Source organism: Piliocolobus tephrosceles, chromosome 9 (assembly GCF_002776525.5).
Source record: "Piliocolobus tephrosceles isolate RC106 chromosome 9, ASM277652v3, whole genome shotgun sequence".
Lineage (NCBI taxonomy): Eukaryota > Metazoa > Chordata > Mammalia > Primates > Cercopithecidae > Piliocolobus > Piliocolobus tephrosceles.
Window position 1 is genome coordinate 55,266,956 of NC_045442.1, and position 19,034 is coordinate 55,285,989.

The 19,034-nt window shown below is 41.1% G+C and overlaps 1 protein-coding gene across 9 annotated transcripts in view; it reads right to left on the reverse strand.

Moving 5' to 3' along the window:
- The window catches only part of FAM13C (family with sequence similarity 13 member C), a 115,163-nt gene that overhangs the window by 38,900 nt on the left and 57,229 nt on the right, over positions 1–19,034 (reverse strand). For all 9 annotated transcript variants that reach the window (XM_023185594.1, XM_023185593.1, XM_023185598.1 and 6 more), the window contains one exon: positions 17,036–17,099. In XM_023185594.1, coding sequence (XP_023041362.1) covers positions 17,036–17,099 — 64 coding nt within the window. The remainder of the gene's footprint in view (positions 1–17,035; positions 17,100–19,034) is intronic.

Here is a 19,034-nt window from a genome sequence, read left to right on the forward strand (position 1 = left end):
GGGAGCCCATGTGAAGCACCTGTGTGGGACCGAGCCATTGTTTTGGCTTCCTCCTCCATCCTGGGATGTTTTCCCAGCAGCTGAGTGTAGAAGTAAGAACTGAGGTTGTTGACAGGAGCTGCAGAAGGAGCAGGGACACCAAGTTTCTGGGAGGATTTAGTATTTAGTAAACAAGCAGCTGGAAGGCAAACGGAAAGATTCCAGGCAAGTTTCCTACTGGAGGACACTGGAAATCAGTGGCCTCTCAAAAAGAGCAAAACTACCCTGAAGATTAACAAATAATGCCATGGGAACGTAAAACAGTGCAGCCACTATGCAAAACAGAATGATGGGCTCCCAAAATGTTAAAAATAGAATTACCATATCATCCAGCAATTTCATTGCTGCATATCTAGCCAGAACAATTGGAAGCAGGGACTTGAATAGATATTCATGCACCCATACTCATAGCTGCATTACTCACAATGACCAAGAGGTATGTTTTGGATAAAATAGTGTCTCTACAAAATTTATATGTTGAAGCCCTAACCCCCAATGATACTGTATTTGGAGACGACCCCTTTAAAGAGGCAATTAGGGTTAGATGAGGAAGTGATACCAGGGAGACAGACAGAAAGAAAGCCATGTGAAGATGCAATGAGAAGGCAGCTGTCTGCAAGACAAGGAGAGAGGCTCAGGAGAAATCGACCCTGCTGGCACCTTGATCTGGGACTTCTAGTCTCCAGAACTGTGAAAAAATACATTTATGTTGTTTAAGCTTCCAAGTCTGTGGTATTTGTTAGGGAAGATCTAACAGATTAACACAAGGTGGACGCAGCCTAAGTGTCCATGAGCGGGTGAATGGATAAACCTAAGGTGGTTATGCACATAGAATGGAACATTGTCCAACACTCAAAACGAAGGACTTCTGACACAGGCTACATGCCACAACATGTATAAACTTTGAGGACATTATGCTAAGTGAAATAAGCCAGTCACAAAAGGATAAATACTGTATACTTCCACTTGCATAAGATATTTAGAGTAGTAAAATTCATCGAAGCTGGGAGCAGTGGCCTAAGCCTGTAAATCCCAGCACTTTGGGAGGCTGAGGTAGGCAGATCACTTGAGGCCAGGAGGTTCATATATATAAATATATAAACATATGTATTTATATATATATTTATATATATGAAGATGAAAAAAGTTCTGGAGATGGATGGTAGTGATGGTTGCCCAACAGTGTGACTGTACTTAATGCCACTGAACTACACACTTAAAAATGGTTAAATGGTGGCCAGGCACAGTGGCTCATGCCTGTAATCCCAGCACTTTGGGAGACCGAGGTGGTGGATCGCCTGAGGTCAGGAGTTTGAGACCAGCCTGATCAACATGGTGAAACCCTGTCTCTATGAAAAAATAACAAAATTAACCGGGTGTGGTGGCATGCACCTGTAATCTCAGCTACTTAGGAGGCTGAGACAGGAGAATTTCTTGAACCCAGGAGGCGGAAGATGCAGTGAGCCAAGATCGCACCATTGCACTCCAGTCTGGACGACAGAGCTAGACTCCATCTCAAAAAAAAAAAAAAGAAAGAAAGAAAAGAAAAGAACAAAAGGTCGAGCGTGGTGGCTCATACCTGTAATCCCAGCACTTTGGGAGGCAGAGGCAGGAGGATCACTTGAGGTCAGGAGTTCGAGACCAGCCTGACCAATATGGTGAAATTCTGTCTCTACTAAAAATACAAAAATTAGCCGGGCATGGTGGGGGCACCTGTAGTCCCAGCTACTTGGGAGTCTGAGACAGGACAATTGCTTGAACCCAGGAGCCAGAGGTTGCAGTGAGCCGAGATCATGCCGCTGCACTCCAGCCTGGGCAACAGAGTGAGACTCTGTTTCAAAAAAAAAAAAAAAAGTTAAATGATAAATTTTAGGTTAGATGTATTTTAACAATTTTTAAAAGTGAATGAAAGGCAAGTAAAAAGAAAGACTGGTATTCTTTCTTTCTTTAACTTTACCTTTCATTCTTTTTTTTAAATTGTAGAACCAGCTGCCTGTCTCAAATTTATAAGTGCTCTTGTATATTCTGCAAAGCAAAAGAGGGCATAGACTTCAGGTTCCCACAGAATGAGAGAGAATGTCAGCTTTGCCACATACCATGTGTCTGACTTTGGCCAAGCATCCTAATTATTCTGGGCCTTAATGTCCTCTCTAAAAAAGGGGCAGTGGTAGCAGCAACAATGGTACCTGCTCTAAGGGATGCTCTCAGAATTACACAAGGGAAATCATGGAAAGCTGGAAAGCACTTTGCAGAGCACCAGCATGTGGCAAACACTCAAGGACTGGATTCTGTGTTTAGTATGACTATCTCCAAACCCCAAAGGCTGCCGGACAGAGCTCTGGCCATGTGGCAAGGCTGTACTCCACACTGACACTGAGGCCTTGACTCATCACTTTACCCCCCAGGGTCTTATTTCTGCACCTGCCTTGCAAGGTCCTTAGGCTATATGACTTCTAAGTCCCCTTACAACTTGAAAGGAGAGAAAAGCAAACAGGCACATGGACTGGAGATGGATGCACAGAATCTGGCATGGAGTGGGTGCTTAGACACTGTGTTTGGAACGGAACCAAATGTCCAGACAACACAAATAGGTTTCAAAGAATTTCACTGCACAGGAGTTCACATTCAGAGATGCCTGGTCTCCCATAGGAAGAGAGGTTTAATGCCATGACCCAGTTATGGCTAGAAGTATCCACTGGTGGCTGGGCACAGTGACTAACCCCTGTAATCCCAGTACTTTGGGAGGCCAAGGTGGGTGGATCATTTGAGGTCAGGAGTTCAAGACCAACCTAGCCAACATGGTGAAACCCTGTCTCTACTAAAAATATAAAACCTTAGCCAGGCATGGTGGCACACTCCTGTAATCCCAGCTACTTGGGTGGCTGCAGCACGAGAATTGCTTGAACCCAGGAGGTAGAGGGTGCAGTGAGCCAAGATCACGCCATTGCAATCCAGACTGGGCAACAGGGGGAAAAAAAAGCAGCAGCATCCATCGGTTGTTCTCATCCATCTTCCTCTTTCACTTTCTCCCTCACTGTACTCACACTAAGCAAGACTCTGAGTGTCAAAGGAGATCTAGTTGTACGGCTGGTTTATTCCTTCTTTAGCTATAAGATAGGACTACGCTTAGAGTAATGGGGAAGAAATTAAGTGGCAAATGGAAGAGGAGACAAAAGATGAAGATCTGGAGAAACAAGCAGATCCCCAAGTAGAAGGGAAAACGAACTGTTGTAAATGGAGGACAAGAAGGCAAAGTGGAAGAAACTCTGCAGACCAGCTGTCCTCAGTAATATTCCTTCCCACCCTTCACTGACCCACTGCCTGAGGACAGTCTGCCTTTTGGCACCATGGGCCACTCATAACTCTTCCTGAACAGAGGGTGGGGACTTGGACACACTGTATGGGATGGGTCCATGAAGAGATAGTTGTTCTGAGGATCAAGGAACCCAGGACAAGGGGGCAGGGAGATTTGTCTATGAGTAATCTACATTAGCAGTCCCAACCTTTTTAGCACCAGGGACTGGTTTTGCAGAAGACAATTTTTCCATGGACTTGGGAACGGGAATTGTTTTGGGATGAAACTGGTCCACCTCAGATCATGAGGTATTAGATCCTCATAAGGAGTGTGCAACATAGATTCCTCGCATGCACAGTTCACAATAGGGTGCATACTCCTGAGAATCTAATGCCACTGCTGATCTGACAGGAGGTGAAGCTCAGGCAGTAAAGCTCGCTGTCCACTGCTCATCTTCTCTGGCTGTGCAGCCCAGTTCCTAACAGGCTACAGGCTGGTACTGGTCCATGGCTCCGGGGTTTGAGACCCCTGATCTACACCACTGTCACATACATGTCCTTCCAGTGGATGGGTGATCTGTCCTACCACGTCTGTGCCCTGCAGAGCCACCCCAAGAAGGCTTCAGGACAGCTTGCAGTGCACGTACAGAGTTTGTGTCCACCTTGCAGGCATGATGCCACATATCCAGCTCCACATGGAAAGCCAGGCAGCTTTCCATGCAACAGCTGCACTAGGCTCTGCAATATGAGGCTATTAGCAGCCCCTTCCTCGTGGGGCTTCCAATCTAGCGGGGAGATCACTAATAAGCAAGTAAACAAATCAATCATGACAGTTATTATTGTCATAGGGCTATGGAGGAAAGAAACAGCAAGCCCAGGGAGTGAGTGACTAACCACCCATTTCACTTCTATCATGCCTGACTTAGTAACCTTTAATGCAGGAACATGCTTTTCCCTCTACAGAAGATGCAGGACCCTTCATTCTGGGTCTTAATAAACCCCTACAGTCCTAGTGCCACCTCAACCCAGCCATCTCTGCTAGGACTTCCACTCCCCTGGCTCCCCTGGCTCCCCAAGCCCATCACTCAGGGCCAGCCTGCTAGTACTTTTCCTGGTTTATATCCAAAGTCTCCTCATATAAATGTCTAGAATCTGCAAGAAAGTTGAGTAAGGGCTAAAAGGCCCGGTAAAGAACAATGACCACCTCTGCTGCTCCAACTATCCTATCTGGTTAAGAAAGAAGCCAGAGAGAAGTCTGTGAAACGTAGGTGTAGTTTTCTTTAAAAAGCTAATTTTTTCCGTTTACATAATGGAGAATATGCTACTTGTTTTAGAAAATACTCTACTCATTTTCTCTCCTCTACAATTACTCAGGTCCCACTTTAGTTGGGTTGAAATAGAGAACACCCACACAGGCTGGATGGTTAAATACTATTTTAGGGTGCCTTTGTCTGCAATTCACCAGTCCCAGAGCAGGCACCGCTTACATTTAGTTCGTATGAAAGGGTTTAGTCCTCCTCCCCATTCTTTTATCTATCCAAGAATTGCATATAGATTCCCTATGATGATATGAAGCAAATCAAGTTGGAAATCTGCTCAAAACTGGGGACATGACTGGGTCTGCAAATATCTCCGTTCTTACTTACCACTCTTCTTCCCTGAATTTCAATGTTTCTCGAATATATGCCCACCCACATATATACAACACCCTTCCTTTCCATCTGCTGATTCACCTGCTCTCTGCCCCCTCCTCTCCAGACCCTACTCAGCTCTGGTTGTTTCACGGCCAAAATCCCATCAAATTATTGAGCCAGTTCTGATTATCTTATCTCAGCAGGGGGCCCCTAATGTCTCTTTTAGCATCTCGTTTATTTCCTTCACAAGGCTCACCACAATTTGTAATTTTGTGTATTGTTTATTGGCTCTTTTCAGCTCCATAAGAACTAGCACCGTGCCTCCATTGTTTACTGCTGCATCCTAGCACAATGTGTAGAAAAGAGCCGATCAATAAAAAGACTGCCATTGTATCTGAGTTTTGTTTTTCTGGGTCCTTTGGCCAGTGTTTGCAGGGAGGGGCGGGGATCTCTGAGTATCCAATATTGAGCCCTCCTACTACCCTGGTTTAGAAACCTTAAAGTGCTTAAAAATCACAGGGGAGTTTACGAAAGACGTGCACTTCCAGGACATGCCCATTCCAGAGATTCTGGTTCAGTAGGTCTGAGGCAGGGTCTTTCAACACAAGAAGTCCAAGGTCCCTATTCCCTGGGGCCTTGACACACTATAAATGCCTCAGTTGCCCACTTAGTTCTACTTGCCCCAGGGCCAAAAGCTTTTCTCTGAGTCCCAGCCCTTTGACTACCTCATTGCCTTTTTATCTTTCGGTTGGTTCCCTTGAGAGCTGCTCCCACCCCCACCAGGATGTATAAAGTGTGAAGTGCTCAGAAGCAAGAAGGTATTGCTTCCTGAACTTCTTGATGTTCTTGCCAACAAAGTGGGACTTCTCCCAATGTCGACCATTACAAGACAAAGCCAAATTTATCCCTCCCCTAAAGTAAACACATTGGACTTTTGGAGAATTCCTCTGGGGACAGCGTCACTCGTGTCTGAGCATGATTTGCAGCACAGCACACCTCAGCTTAGCCCGGCCCAGCTTCCCTTTGTTCAGGAGCTCAGCCCTCACTCCCCGGCACCTCCCAAAGGAGAAATTCAATGTAGGAGAACAAGCTATTCACCTTAAGGAGCCTTCTGTTGACAAGAAGATCCAGGTCTTATTCGGCTCCTATCAGCAATTCTTTTTAAACAAGGACAACCTAGCCACAATACACAATAATGAAACCCACATTTCCCTTCAGCTAAATGACTTCAACCTGGAAAGGGGGAATCCTATACTTGATTTCACCTGATTGTGATATCCTTGTTATGTTCACTTTATTCAATGAATAGTAAGAATAAGATGTTTGGGAGAGAATAATACCATTTTATCAACTCCCACTTTAAAGCAGAACTCTGAGCTTTTCTAGATAGTAAGACTGATTTTTCTGAAAATACAATTTGTCTCACTTACAACTCATGGAATGAACTTCAATAGTTTCTCAATGGAATTACTAGTACTTTAACTATCCAAAAGCACAGGTCTTAAGATGGAAAAGCTTCTAACTAGTCATTTTTCCCAGAACATTAATTAAATCCCAAGGGCTAAAGTCCAAAGCTAGTCTGGGTTGTAACCCATATGGTTGCTTCTTTGTGGCTTTGTTTCCATTTATTTTAGCCCTGAAAAATATTCACCTTCAAAACTAAACTTAGTAAGATGAGAGCACAGGAGATGGCCCACTGGGCCCTTAATCTGGCTCATTCTGTGTCACAGGGCAAACCACCAAATAATGCTGGCTCATGGGCCCTGTACTTTTTCTGATAACACTACCTTAACTCCTTCAATTTCTAAAATTCAATGAATATTAGAAATCAGTAAGTGTTCACTGAAAATCATAAAATCACATGCCATATGAAATAACATATATCTATGCCTTTAAGGATGGCAGGTCACATTGGAAAGCATGGCCATTTCCTCAAATACTAATTTTTAAGTTATATATTTTTAAATTTTGAATTGACACATAGTAATTATACATATTTATAGGGCACATGGTGAGTTTTGATACATATATAGTGATCAAATCACAATAATGAGATTATTCACCACCTCAAATATTTACCATTTGCTTGTGTTGGGAACATTCACAATCTTCCCTCCTAGTTATTTGAAAACTCGTAGTAAATTATTATTGATGAGAGTCACACTACAGTGCTGTAGAATACTAGAACTTATTCCTTTTATCTAGCTATGATTTTATATCCTTTAACCAATCCCTCCCTATCTCTCTCTCTTCCCCTTACCCGTCCCAGCATCTAGTAACCACTATTCTACTCTCTATTTCTATGAGATAATTTTTTTTTTTTTGAGATGGAGTCTTGCTCTGTCACCCAGGCTGGAGTGCAGTGGCGCGATCTTGGCTCACTGCAAGCTCCGCCTCCCGGGTTCACACCATTCTCCTGCCTCAGCCTCCCAAGTAGCTGGGACTACAGGCGCCGGCCACCATGTCCGGCTAATTTTTTATTGTATTTTTAGTAGAGATGAGGTTTCACCGTGTTAGCCAGGATGGTCTTGATCTCCTGACCTCATGATCCATCCGCCTTGGCCTCCCAAGGTGCTGGGATTACAGGCGTGAGCCACCTCGCCCAGCCAAGATCAACTTTTTTAGCATTCACACAGGAGCGAGAACATGCAGTGTTTATCTTTCTGTGACTGGCTTATTTCATTTAACATAATTTTCTCCAGGATCACCCATGTTGCTGTGAATGACAGTATTTCATTCTTTTTTCTGACTGGAAAATATTCCATTGTATATAAGTACCATATTTTCTTTATCCATTTCTCTGTTGATAGATACTTAGGTTTTCAAATCTAATATTTTGTAAGAAAATAAAAAAATTCAGCTCTTGTCTCTCTATAAACTTGAGTTTTATAATCTTCAGAAGGCCAAAAATGTCCTAAAAAAGACAATAGGTGCCAAGGCTAGGAAGGCCAGATGTCTGGACTTGATGTGTGTCCCTGTAAACCTCTGGGAAGTGAGGACAACGAAGTCCATTCTTGTACTGCAGCTCTTGCACCTCACCCCGTACCAGACCCAAAGCTGGGTACACATTTGCTTCTCAACAAATCCTGCTGAAAGAATGAATTACCTTAGAAGAAAACGTCTCAAAGGACACAGTTCTCAGGAAAAATTTGGTCTTCAGATCAGCAGAAATATTTTCTAAAAGTTAGCAGGGGTAGGTGGAGCAGAATATATTTATGAAAGCTGTCAACTTTATATTTCACCAAGTGAGAGCATGTGAGAAAGAAAACAAACAAATCCCCTCCCCATCATTTCTTCACAAAATGAAAATTTTAAGAACAATGTCTAAGTGAAGAGTTGTTCATAGACTTTATTTAAAAAAAAAAAAAAACTCACTATATTCATTTATCTTATATTTATACTTTCACCAAAAAGCAATAAAAACTATAGCACAGGCTGGCCCCTAGGAGCCACTGAACTGGATACAGTTCCTTCCAGCCTTCCATGAGAGAGTAGGAAATTAGTAGTATGAAGAGAAATACCTGAAAGAGTGAGCAACAAGAAAAAGGATCAAGATGTCATGCCAGAGAAAACAGGAGGAGCCAATGGGGCAAAGTTGCAGGGGAGCTGGGGTGATGGGTAGGCTGCCAGGCAAAAGGCAGCACAGGTGGGTCAACTAGGCAAGTCCTGCCTCAATGCCTCTGCTCAGTCCAACACCTCTGATGCTTCTCCGAGGCAGTTCCCAGACAAGGAAAACTAGAGGCAGCTGCTGACATGGCTTCCACTTTTTCTGCCAACACCACACTAAGGATTCCCCTGAGGGTGAGGCCCACAGATCTGGTTTCCCTGGAGACAAGAAGGCAGGCTGGATAGTTGCATCTGAACAATGGGGCAGAATAAACCAGACCTGGAAGTAGTTGAGAGCTTTTTTGCCATGCAGTTCATTTAACTGGGAATGAGAACTAGTGTTCACACCATGACCATGTTGGCTACAGGATGTGCTCATTGACACTGATAACAAAAGTTGTCTAAAATTAAATGAATCATAGGATACTGTTCCAGCTGAGGAACAAACCTTGGTAGGGGAGATAGGTGACTCTACCTCAACTCAAAAAACCATACCAGAAAAACGCCAAGTGGCATCCTGCAGGGGTCCAGCAGAGAGGAAAATTACTTTGGAGTTCATGCTTCCAGAGACCAACATTATGCAGCCCAGCATCTAATTACTCATCTTCTGAGAACAGCACTCCTAGATCCTAAGTGGGAAATATGGCCCAAGTCTAACAAATCAGCTTATTCCAAACGCCATCATCACAGGGACTGATTCAGAAATGGGCACATGCCCCAAGCCAGATAAATGAGACTCAAATATGGGACTTTTTAGAACTAGGAAGAAGAGGCTGTTATTTCATATGTGGTAGGCAGAATCCTAAAGGTAGCCATCAAGATTCCTATACCCTGATAACATAATCAAACACTAATCTAGGTACTTCTATGAAGAGATTTGCAAATGTAATTAAAGCTTTAACTCAGCTGACCAAAGATACAGATTACTTGGCTGAGCCTGGACCAATCAGGGGAGGCCTTTAAAATGCACAGCATTTCTTCCAGTTGGTAGCAAAAGACAACATCAGAGAAATTCAAAGCACAAGGATTTGCCACGCTGTTGCTGACTCCAAGATAAAGGGTGAGGAGGGGGAGTGTGACAGCCTCTAGAAGCTGAGAGCTGCCCTCAGGTGACACCCAGCAAGGAAGCAGGACACATAGTTGCACAACTACAAGGAACTAAATTCAGGCAACAATCTGCAGAAGCTGGGACGGAGGCTCTTCTCCAGATCCTCCAGATAAGAAACTACCCAGCCAGTGCCTAGATTTCAATTTCATGAAACCTTAAGTAGAAAACCCAGTTGAGTCCACCCACACTTCTGACCTGCATAACTGTGAGCTAATAAATACATGTTTGAAGCCACTAAGTTCTTGGTAATTTACTACCCATTAATAGAAAACTAATATACACTGGAATTAGTGACTAAATAATTTGTCTCTAGAGAGGGGCTGACCTAAATAAAGATGAAGCCAATATAGAAAAAGAAGAACCAAGAGCTAGGAATAGATGGCATCTCCATGATGAGTTTTCATCTCTGGACCTAGCCATGCATACAGCCTATCCTGATCCTAAGTTTTCAGATATATATCAATAACATCCTGTTCTTATTAAAACCGAGTTGAATTGACATTCAGTCACACGGAAAGAATCCCAGATACTTTGTAAAACATCCTCAATCAATCCTGAATTAAGGCCTAACCCTGCAGACTGGGTTTGTATTTGAATACAAAAATACAGCTGCCTATTCTTACAGAAATAATACTATTCAGTCAGCTCAAGAATGTTAAAGGCCTAAGAAGCCTCTTTCTTGACCATTTTCACAAAATTAACACAATTTTGAGAAAGAAACACATCCTGAACAAAACAATACGTACCATCTTGAGGCCTGATATGGCTTGATGCCAAAATGCCTATATGTTAAACTGTGGATGCTAATAAAAACACAATCTAGTCTTTCACATGGAGATACACAAAGACATAGACACATGCATACTGACTCAAAGAGGGACACCGCATGTGTGTAAATTGTCCTACTTTTAACAAAATTAACATATTAAAGGATTCTTCATAGATATCTTTGACATTGAGGCTAAAGTTTAATTATGACCAGCATAATTAAACAGATAAGAGTTGACAGTAGTATATGAAGAAAAATTAATTTTTCATATTGATTGCAGGTAAATAAATCATCTCTTTCATACCAAGCTAAATAAAAATAGGTATCTCTTTTGTAGAATAAGACTGCAATTACAGATTCAAGGTTAAACTTCTTAATATTGATATTAGGTCATTATTGCACATCTGTTGCATGCTAGTAATTTATTACATTTGTTTCTTATAAGATAGCCTCTTCCTCTAGATTCTAATGGTATTCCTAAGGAATTTGTCCTCTTATGGTAGAACCACAGTCAGAATATAGCACAGCACAAGTCTGAATCCATGCCCATTGTGAGCATCTTCTCTTCCTCTGGTTCCTCGATAACCAGTGAAGGTGACGATGACAAACACAAATCTGGAAATCTCCTATTTTTGATAAAGTCAATACGAAATTTCAAAGCAGTAACAGAGGCAGAACACACCTTTAGAATGCCCTGTAGGGTCAATTAACAGCAACAATATTTCTACCTTATTCTATAAACACAAAGAGCACTTATAACGAATTCTTCAGAATAAGTTACAGTAATATTCTTTCGATTAAAGAGATGCTATTATCCTCTCACTCTAATCCATTTATGCCTAGTGTTCCATTGTTGGAGTGCTCAGCATGTGGGAGTTATTTATATCCTACTGCTCAAGGTCATCGCCAAGGTCTGATTGTAAAAATTCAAAACATTGCAACCTTGGCCATAAATGGGCTAAGCACTCATAAAGGGAGCACAATGCAGTACCAGAGAACTTGTGCTTGCCTTTTTCAGATGCTTTAGGTTCTACTAGTTACCAGGTGAAATGGCTTAGCCAGTGTGACAGTGTTAACATTCCTCATGAAGTAACAACATGACTGAAATTTCTCCACCTTGAAAAATCATTTCTCTTTCCTACTCTCTACCTCACAGAGTTAGAAATGGGGAAGCAAGGCGGGAAGAGTAGATTATCATCCCCTTTTGACCCTCACTGTTGAGTCTACCAATTTCTTCTCCCCTACAAAAGACAACACCATCCTTTCCCATTCCATGACCTGGATATTACAGGACTCAGCAACTTCCATCTGGGTTGGTTTCTTACTCTCCATCAGTGGTCCCTGACATATTCAGTTACTTCAATGTCCAGGCTGACAATCAGGCTAATGTCTGGCTTCATAATTCCTCAACCTCCTCAATTCCAGTGTTCCTTCCACTTCACTATGGCTGGCCACCTCAGCAAGTTGCCATAGACTTCAGAATCTCAAACTTTCTAAACATAGTCCCCATCCCCTCTATCTCGTTCACTCCCTGCAACTGAACTTATTCTGTCCTCCTAATTCTATTAAGGTTTTACATTTTTCTATGTTCCTACAATGAGGCATCCCACTTAGACTCCTTACCATGTGAGAAACATACATGGGAGAGACAGACAACTGTCTCTATGGTTTGATTCTGGGGACAAAAAAAAAAAAAAGTCAATATACCCACCTAGAAGTATTCCTCCCACTGATGCCTTAAGTCTTAGCTACCTTGAAATCCTCACCATTGGAGGTATAGAGTTTATTGGTGTGCAAAAGACTGATGCAACATTTATCCATTTTCACATTCCAGGATTCAGCATCTGCTTCTTTGTGCTCAACACATCTCTCTTGGGTAAACCCGTTAACCCATGACAAGATTGTTTTATTTTTTCAGATTTATAAGCTGCCTTCTTAGGCCTGGAGAGGATAAACAATAGTGATGGTCAATGCCAGCACAAGACAGTTTCATGGCCAATAAGCCTCAAAGACAAGGGAAATATGTAATCCATGTAAGGTCACCAAAGCTTCTCCTTCAAGGTCAATTGGCTTGTGGCTGACTTTATCTATATGGCCTTGAAATTCCAGGTAAGAAGTAAAATGAAAACAAACTCATATTCACTCAACTGACATTGTTTTATCCAAAAGGTAAATGCAGAATACCTTCAAAGTATCTATCAGACAAGAAAATAAAGTGTTTTTCCTGAGCACAGAGGCCATCAGTTTTTGAGGTGACTGCTTCCTTCTGTATGATATGACATAGGACTTGGGTTGGGTGAGTATAATAAAGAAGAAAAGAAGGCCCATGGTGACCCAGAGCTTCAGCCTCCTCCAGCCATACCACTCCAGATCCCCAGCTGATCACAATTCTTCACTTACAATAATGTGGCCTCTCTCTTGTGTGAGACTGATAAATAACTGTGCTAAGCACATATATCACTTCCATTGCACTACTTACTATTCACTCCCCAATAAGGCTTCAGATGGTGGATTGGCCTTAACCATGAGTCACTTAGTTTTCCTTATTCCATCCCTGATGGGAAGCTATGGCCACATTCTGAAAGCACTGGGAAAATGGAAAAGGGGTAGAATCAATGAATGTTAAAATTGAAAGGCCTCACTTTCAATATATGATCTCACTTATAAGTGGAATCTAAAAAAGTCAAACTTTTAGTAGAGAGTAAAATAGGGTTAATAGAGGCTGGTGGGGAGGCAGTGGACAGGAAAAGAGGAGACATTAGTGAAAGGGTATAAAGTTTCAGTTAGACAGGATAAATCAGTTCTGGTGTTTTATTGCACCACACAGTGACTATAGTTAACAATATATTGTATATTAGCTGAAATAGAGGATCTTAAATGTTCTCATCACAAAGAACTGATACATATTCAAAGTGTTGAATATGCAAATTCACCTGATTTGTTCATTCTACAAGGTACACATTTATCAAAACACCACGTTGTATCCCATAAATATATACAAATGTACAATTATTATTTGTCATTTAAAAATCTAATTAAACTTAAAAAAATCTCCGAAAGGACACCTAGACTTAGCCCAGTTCAAAACTTCCTACAGAGTTAGAAGTGGGGAAGCAAGGTGGGAAGAATAGATTATCATCCCCTTTTGACCCTCACTGTTGAGTCTACCAATTTTTTCTTGGTAATTTTAGTTTACAAATGAAAACTAAAAGAAGTTGATGTGGTGCTATTTCATATATAGTCTGGGAGTTGGAAACAGTAGTTTGAGGACCCAATATGGCTTTTTTTCCCCAGGGAAGGAGAGATTCATTAGTTTTCTTTATAAATACATTATTTTTCTTAATTGGAACTGAATCAAGGAATGTGATCTACAAGCATACAGAGAGTAAAACAATCATTTTTCTTCATTTTATCTTTCAAGTACCTTTCTGATCTATTGAATGCTTATGAATTACACGGACTGGCAGACTGACTAAGACCAAGGATTAAGGTGGATGAGACATCTCAAGTCTACAAAATTTTCCTGTCAGGATTCAAAAGATCCTAACCCCCAAAATCTGATGATGTCTTATAGAGATAGAGTCATACAGCTCAGGTGAATGTCAGTAGGGAGATTTAATCAGACTTTTTACTGGAAAAAACTCCTATATCCTAGTCCTAGAGATACCAAAAACTGTGAAATAAAAAATGCAATTCCTATCAAGAGACTCAAAGTCAAAAACTGGGAGCTCCAGGCTGGCAGAAGAAAAATGAGACTGGCAGGTGTCAAATCTATACTCAGGCCAAGTGGAAACAAGAAGTTAGTGAGCTCTTCAGCCCAGTAGGAAAGTATGAGAAACACACACAGAGACAACATACGCAGATACGCTACACCATGTATCACCGTGCCAGGAAGAGAAGACCTCGGGTCAAGTGCCAGCTCTGGAATCAAGCTGAGTCCCAAGCTGACTGACAGTCCCATCTGTCAGTCACAGAGCGAGTGGACAAAGAAGTACAAATAGTACATCAGTGAAATACCTGATGTAAAATTTGAGGAATATATAAGGTACATATGTAGCATCTTGTAATTATTACTTAGGTACAACATATGGAAACATCTGGAAAAAATTTGTGGACCATGATTCTCATGAGGCTCAAGAAACTCTTTTTTGGTTTTAGACTTGTAAGTTGGTATGGAACAGAGTGCAGTTAACAGAACTGATAGGTTCTTTATAAGGATGTGTGGGCAGGTGGTGAATAAATAAAATAAAGGAACAAAAACCAATGAAGATAGCTAACATAACAAAAAGTTCTACCTTACATGTTTATTTAGAGATGGGAGGCATACTCCTGTAAAAAGTCAGCTGTACAAAGAGGCCAGTAAACAGCTCATAGTAATAAAAATATATACGATAGATAACAACAGCTCTTAATAGTCAACAACCAGAAACAAGTATACAATAAGTTACAGCAAAGCAAATGAAAACTACGACTATATACCAAACATGAATGACCCTCATGAACATAACATGGAGCAAATAAAGCCAGACACAAAAGAGTGTATCAATGAATAAAACACTAAAAAATACTAGTTATCTTCATAGGAGAGTAGTGACTGGAAGGAATTACAGAGAGGCATCTGGGATGCTGGTAATATTTTGTTTCTTGATTTATGTGCTGATTGCATACTTTTTAAGAATTCATTCAGCTGTATACCTATGACCTGTGTACTTTTCTGTATATATTTTCTATCCCCATTAAAAATATTATAGCAATGTTTCCCATTTGTGTTCCATAGGGACTCTGTCGCCTAAAGAAATGTGATTAGGTGGTTCTTCTGTAAAAGAGTTTGGTGTTCAATAAGTTGAGAAATGCTGGGAATGACATAGGACATTTCAATCCATGAGTGGGAACACATCCACCCTCCTTGATGGTCTCTGACCCATTCATACTGCACCTCCTTCAAGTTTCCCCAAGGCTTTTTTCTGGTCTCCCAAATTTTGGCCACAACAGAAACTGTGTGAAAGAATGTGGGTCAATCTATATAGTTCACCCCCTGGTGGAAGAAAACCACTGTCAGCACATAAAGTATTCAACCAGTCTGGGTCAGCAGCGTCACCTCTGTATGGAAGCGTGCACATTTAAAATATGGTGCTGCCTGCTGTTTTAGATGGACCTCTCTATCTAGCGCTCTTACGCCCAGGCAATCAGCGCAGTAAGCTGGCACACAACTTCATGTCATTTGCAAATACAATGTAGGAAGGAATATGGAAAAGCAGATTTTCAAATATAGCTTTTCACAACTGCGATTTGGGAATGCTCAAGTGATCTCAGCATCCTTATGGGCTTGCAGCTCAAGAAACAGTTTCTCCCAAATACTCGAAAGTTGTCATGAGTTGACTCTTACAGTCACCTAATTTTTCTAGTCACTTATGTCAAAACAAACCTTTGTTCCTTTACAGCTAGCATTTTGCTTGTTCACAGTGGGGAGGACAGCTGCACTCACTGACTTAGGCTCTTGCCTCTTTTCTCTTAAACTCTTTTTCACTCATTACCATGAGGAAGATTAGAATTTGGAGCCTGTCTGTATGCACGCACACAAAAATAACAATTTTGTGTCCTTATCTTTAGGACATTTTTTACCACTTTAGCTATTTAACTTGGCTTAACCAAGCAGCTGGTTTACTTTTAGCTATTTTTTTTCTACCAAGTTCTAACCAAAAGAAAGAAAAGAAAAAGAAAATCACCTAAATTTAGTGAAATACCCTTTTGTGCAGTGGGAAAGGAAGAGGAGGAAGCGATGCATCTTCAAAACATCAAATAAACAATTTGCCTAAAGCCCATCATTTCCTTTTTTGGCATCTGATCATCAGATCTTTCCGTTCTCTTTGCTATGACCCTAATCAGGCATACTAAATACCACCCACTACTACTTAATTTACAATGAGGACAAGAAGAGCCAGACACTATTCCAAACCAATGTCTTACGCAAAGGCATTCATAATAATAGATATCATAATTATGTTACATTAATTTCATACAGGAGAATTCAATTACATATTCCAAAGAAAATCCAGAACAAGCTAATTAACATCATGATGTCCAGTTTGGTGGGAAATCATTTGGATTGGAAAATATGGCTTCATGTCTCAAAGTCTACTAAGAAAATCACATTGCAAACACCAAACTATATCATTCTCAGTGGATAAACAGTAAGCATGATTATGTTTGAAACTGCAGGAGCCGTTAGGAAAAACAGAGATGTAGACAAAATAAAATTAAGAGAAAATTTTACTGATGTTAACTGTCACAGCCATGGTTATATAATCCTGAAGAAAAGCTGAAAAGAGTGTAACAAAATGACTGCTGGACTTGGGTTAGGGCCAAGACATCGTGAGCCACCTCACAAACAATATTTTAAATATGTTTGCTCTAGAAGAAGGAAAAACATTACCAATTGAACAAAGAACTATAAGTATTACAAGTTCACTTAAAAGCAAAAATACTAAGTTTTCATCAGAACAAATTCCTAGTACTGTGAAAAAGAATGGTAAAACTCATGATTGGCTAATTAATGTTCTTATAACCAGTAATGATTGCACCTACCTCATTTAAGTCCTGCCGAGTTTCAAAAGCATCCTTTGGCCAAATGACAGTCCTCTGGTCTATTCTATAAAATACAAAGAAAAATTATTTCCATTTAAAAAAGACTTTTCAATGATGTACATGTGAAGCTGGTGGTTACAAATCTGGCTGTACCCCTGATAAAAAACCCTTGGTGGTGTCCCACTGCCTGTAGAATAAAATATAGACTCCTTACAATGGCCTGTAGCACATTATAGCACTTGAACCCTGACAACCTTCCTGGCCCCCTCTGCTACCACTCTCATCCTTGTTCACCATACTCCAACCACCCTGGCCTTCTCTCTGTTCCTTGAACATGTAGTGCTTGCTCCCTGTTCAAACCTTCACACTTACTGTGCCTGAGCCCAGACTGCTCTCCCCTGGGATCTGCATACAATTCACTTTTATCACCATGTATGCATCAGCTCAGCTCACATGGCACCACCCCAAGGAGGCCTCCCTAACTAGACATGCCCTCACCCTCACTCTCTAGCATACTGTCCTATACGTTTTCTTCTTAGCACTTCCTATTTAAATTATTCAATTATTTGCATGTTCACAGTAAAGTGTGAGCTCCAAGGATGTATTGATTATGTTTATTTTCTATACTGCTAAAATCTCACCTATTAAAAATTCAGTAATTCTTTTTGATTGAATGAATATGATCTGATACAGTTGCAGAAAGATACCATTTGTCTACTGAAGACAGCTTACGGAAATTTCATCCTATCTCTTAACTTACACAATAAATGTTATAATATTTGCTGGGTACCACAGTGCAATAGTTTGGATGTGGTTTGTTCCCACCAAAACTCATGTTGAAATATGATCCCCAGTGTGTCAGTGTTGGGAGGTGGGGCCTAGTGGGTGGGAGGGGTTTGGATCATGGGATCTGTGACAAGGGAGGGATATGGAAGTTAGTTCTTACTCAAAAATAAATTTGTTCCCATTGTGGTTTTGATTTGCACTTCTCTAATGATCAGTGATGTGAGCTTTTTTCCATTTGTTTTTTGGCCCCATGTATGTCTTCTTTTGAAAACTGTCTGTTTGGCTGGGCGCAGTGGCTCATGCCAGTAATCCCAGCACTTTGGGAGGCTGAGGCGCGCAGATCACAAGGTCAGGAATTTGCGACCAGCCTAGCCAATATGGTGAAATCCTGTCTGTACTAAAAATACAAAAATTAGTGGGGCGTGGTGGCAGGTACCTGTAGTCCCAGCTACTTGGGAGGCTAAAGCAGGAGAATCACTTGATTGAACCTGGGAGGCAGAGGTTGCAATAAGCTGAGATCGCATCACTGCACTCCAGCCTGAGTGACATAGTGAGACTTTGTCTCAAAAAAAAAAAAAAAAAAGAAGAAGGAGAAGAAAAGTGTCCGTTCATATCCTTTGCCTACTTCTTTTATGAGGTTGCTTGTTTTTTTTTCTTGTAAATTTGTTTAAGTTCTTTATGGATGCTGAATATTAAGACCTTTGAGGGATCCGTAGTTTGTAAAAATTTTTTCTCATTCTGTAGATTGTCTGTTTACACTGCTGATAGGTTCTTTTGCTGTGCAGATGCTCTTTCATTTAATTAGATTCCACTTGTCAATTTTTGCTTTTGTTGCAACTGCTTTTCGCATCATCGTCATGCAATCTTTGTCTAGGCCTATGTCCTAAATGGTATTTCCTAGGTTGTCTTCCAAGGTTTTCATAATTTTGGGTGAAAACCAAATACTGCATATTTTCACTTATAAGTGGGAGCTAAATGATGAGAACACATAGACACATAGAGGGGAACAACATACACTGGGGCCTTTCAGAGGGTGGCGGGTGGGAGGAGGGAGAGGATAAGGAAGAAATAACTAATGGATACTAGGCTTAAATAATCTTTACAACAAACCCCCATGACACAAGTTTACCCATGTAACAAGCCTGCACTTGTACCCCTGAACTTAAAATAAATGAAAGGAAGAGGGGAGGGGAGGGGAGGGGAGGGGAGGGGA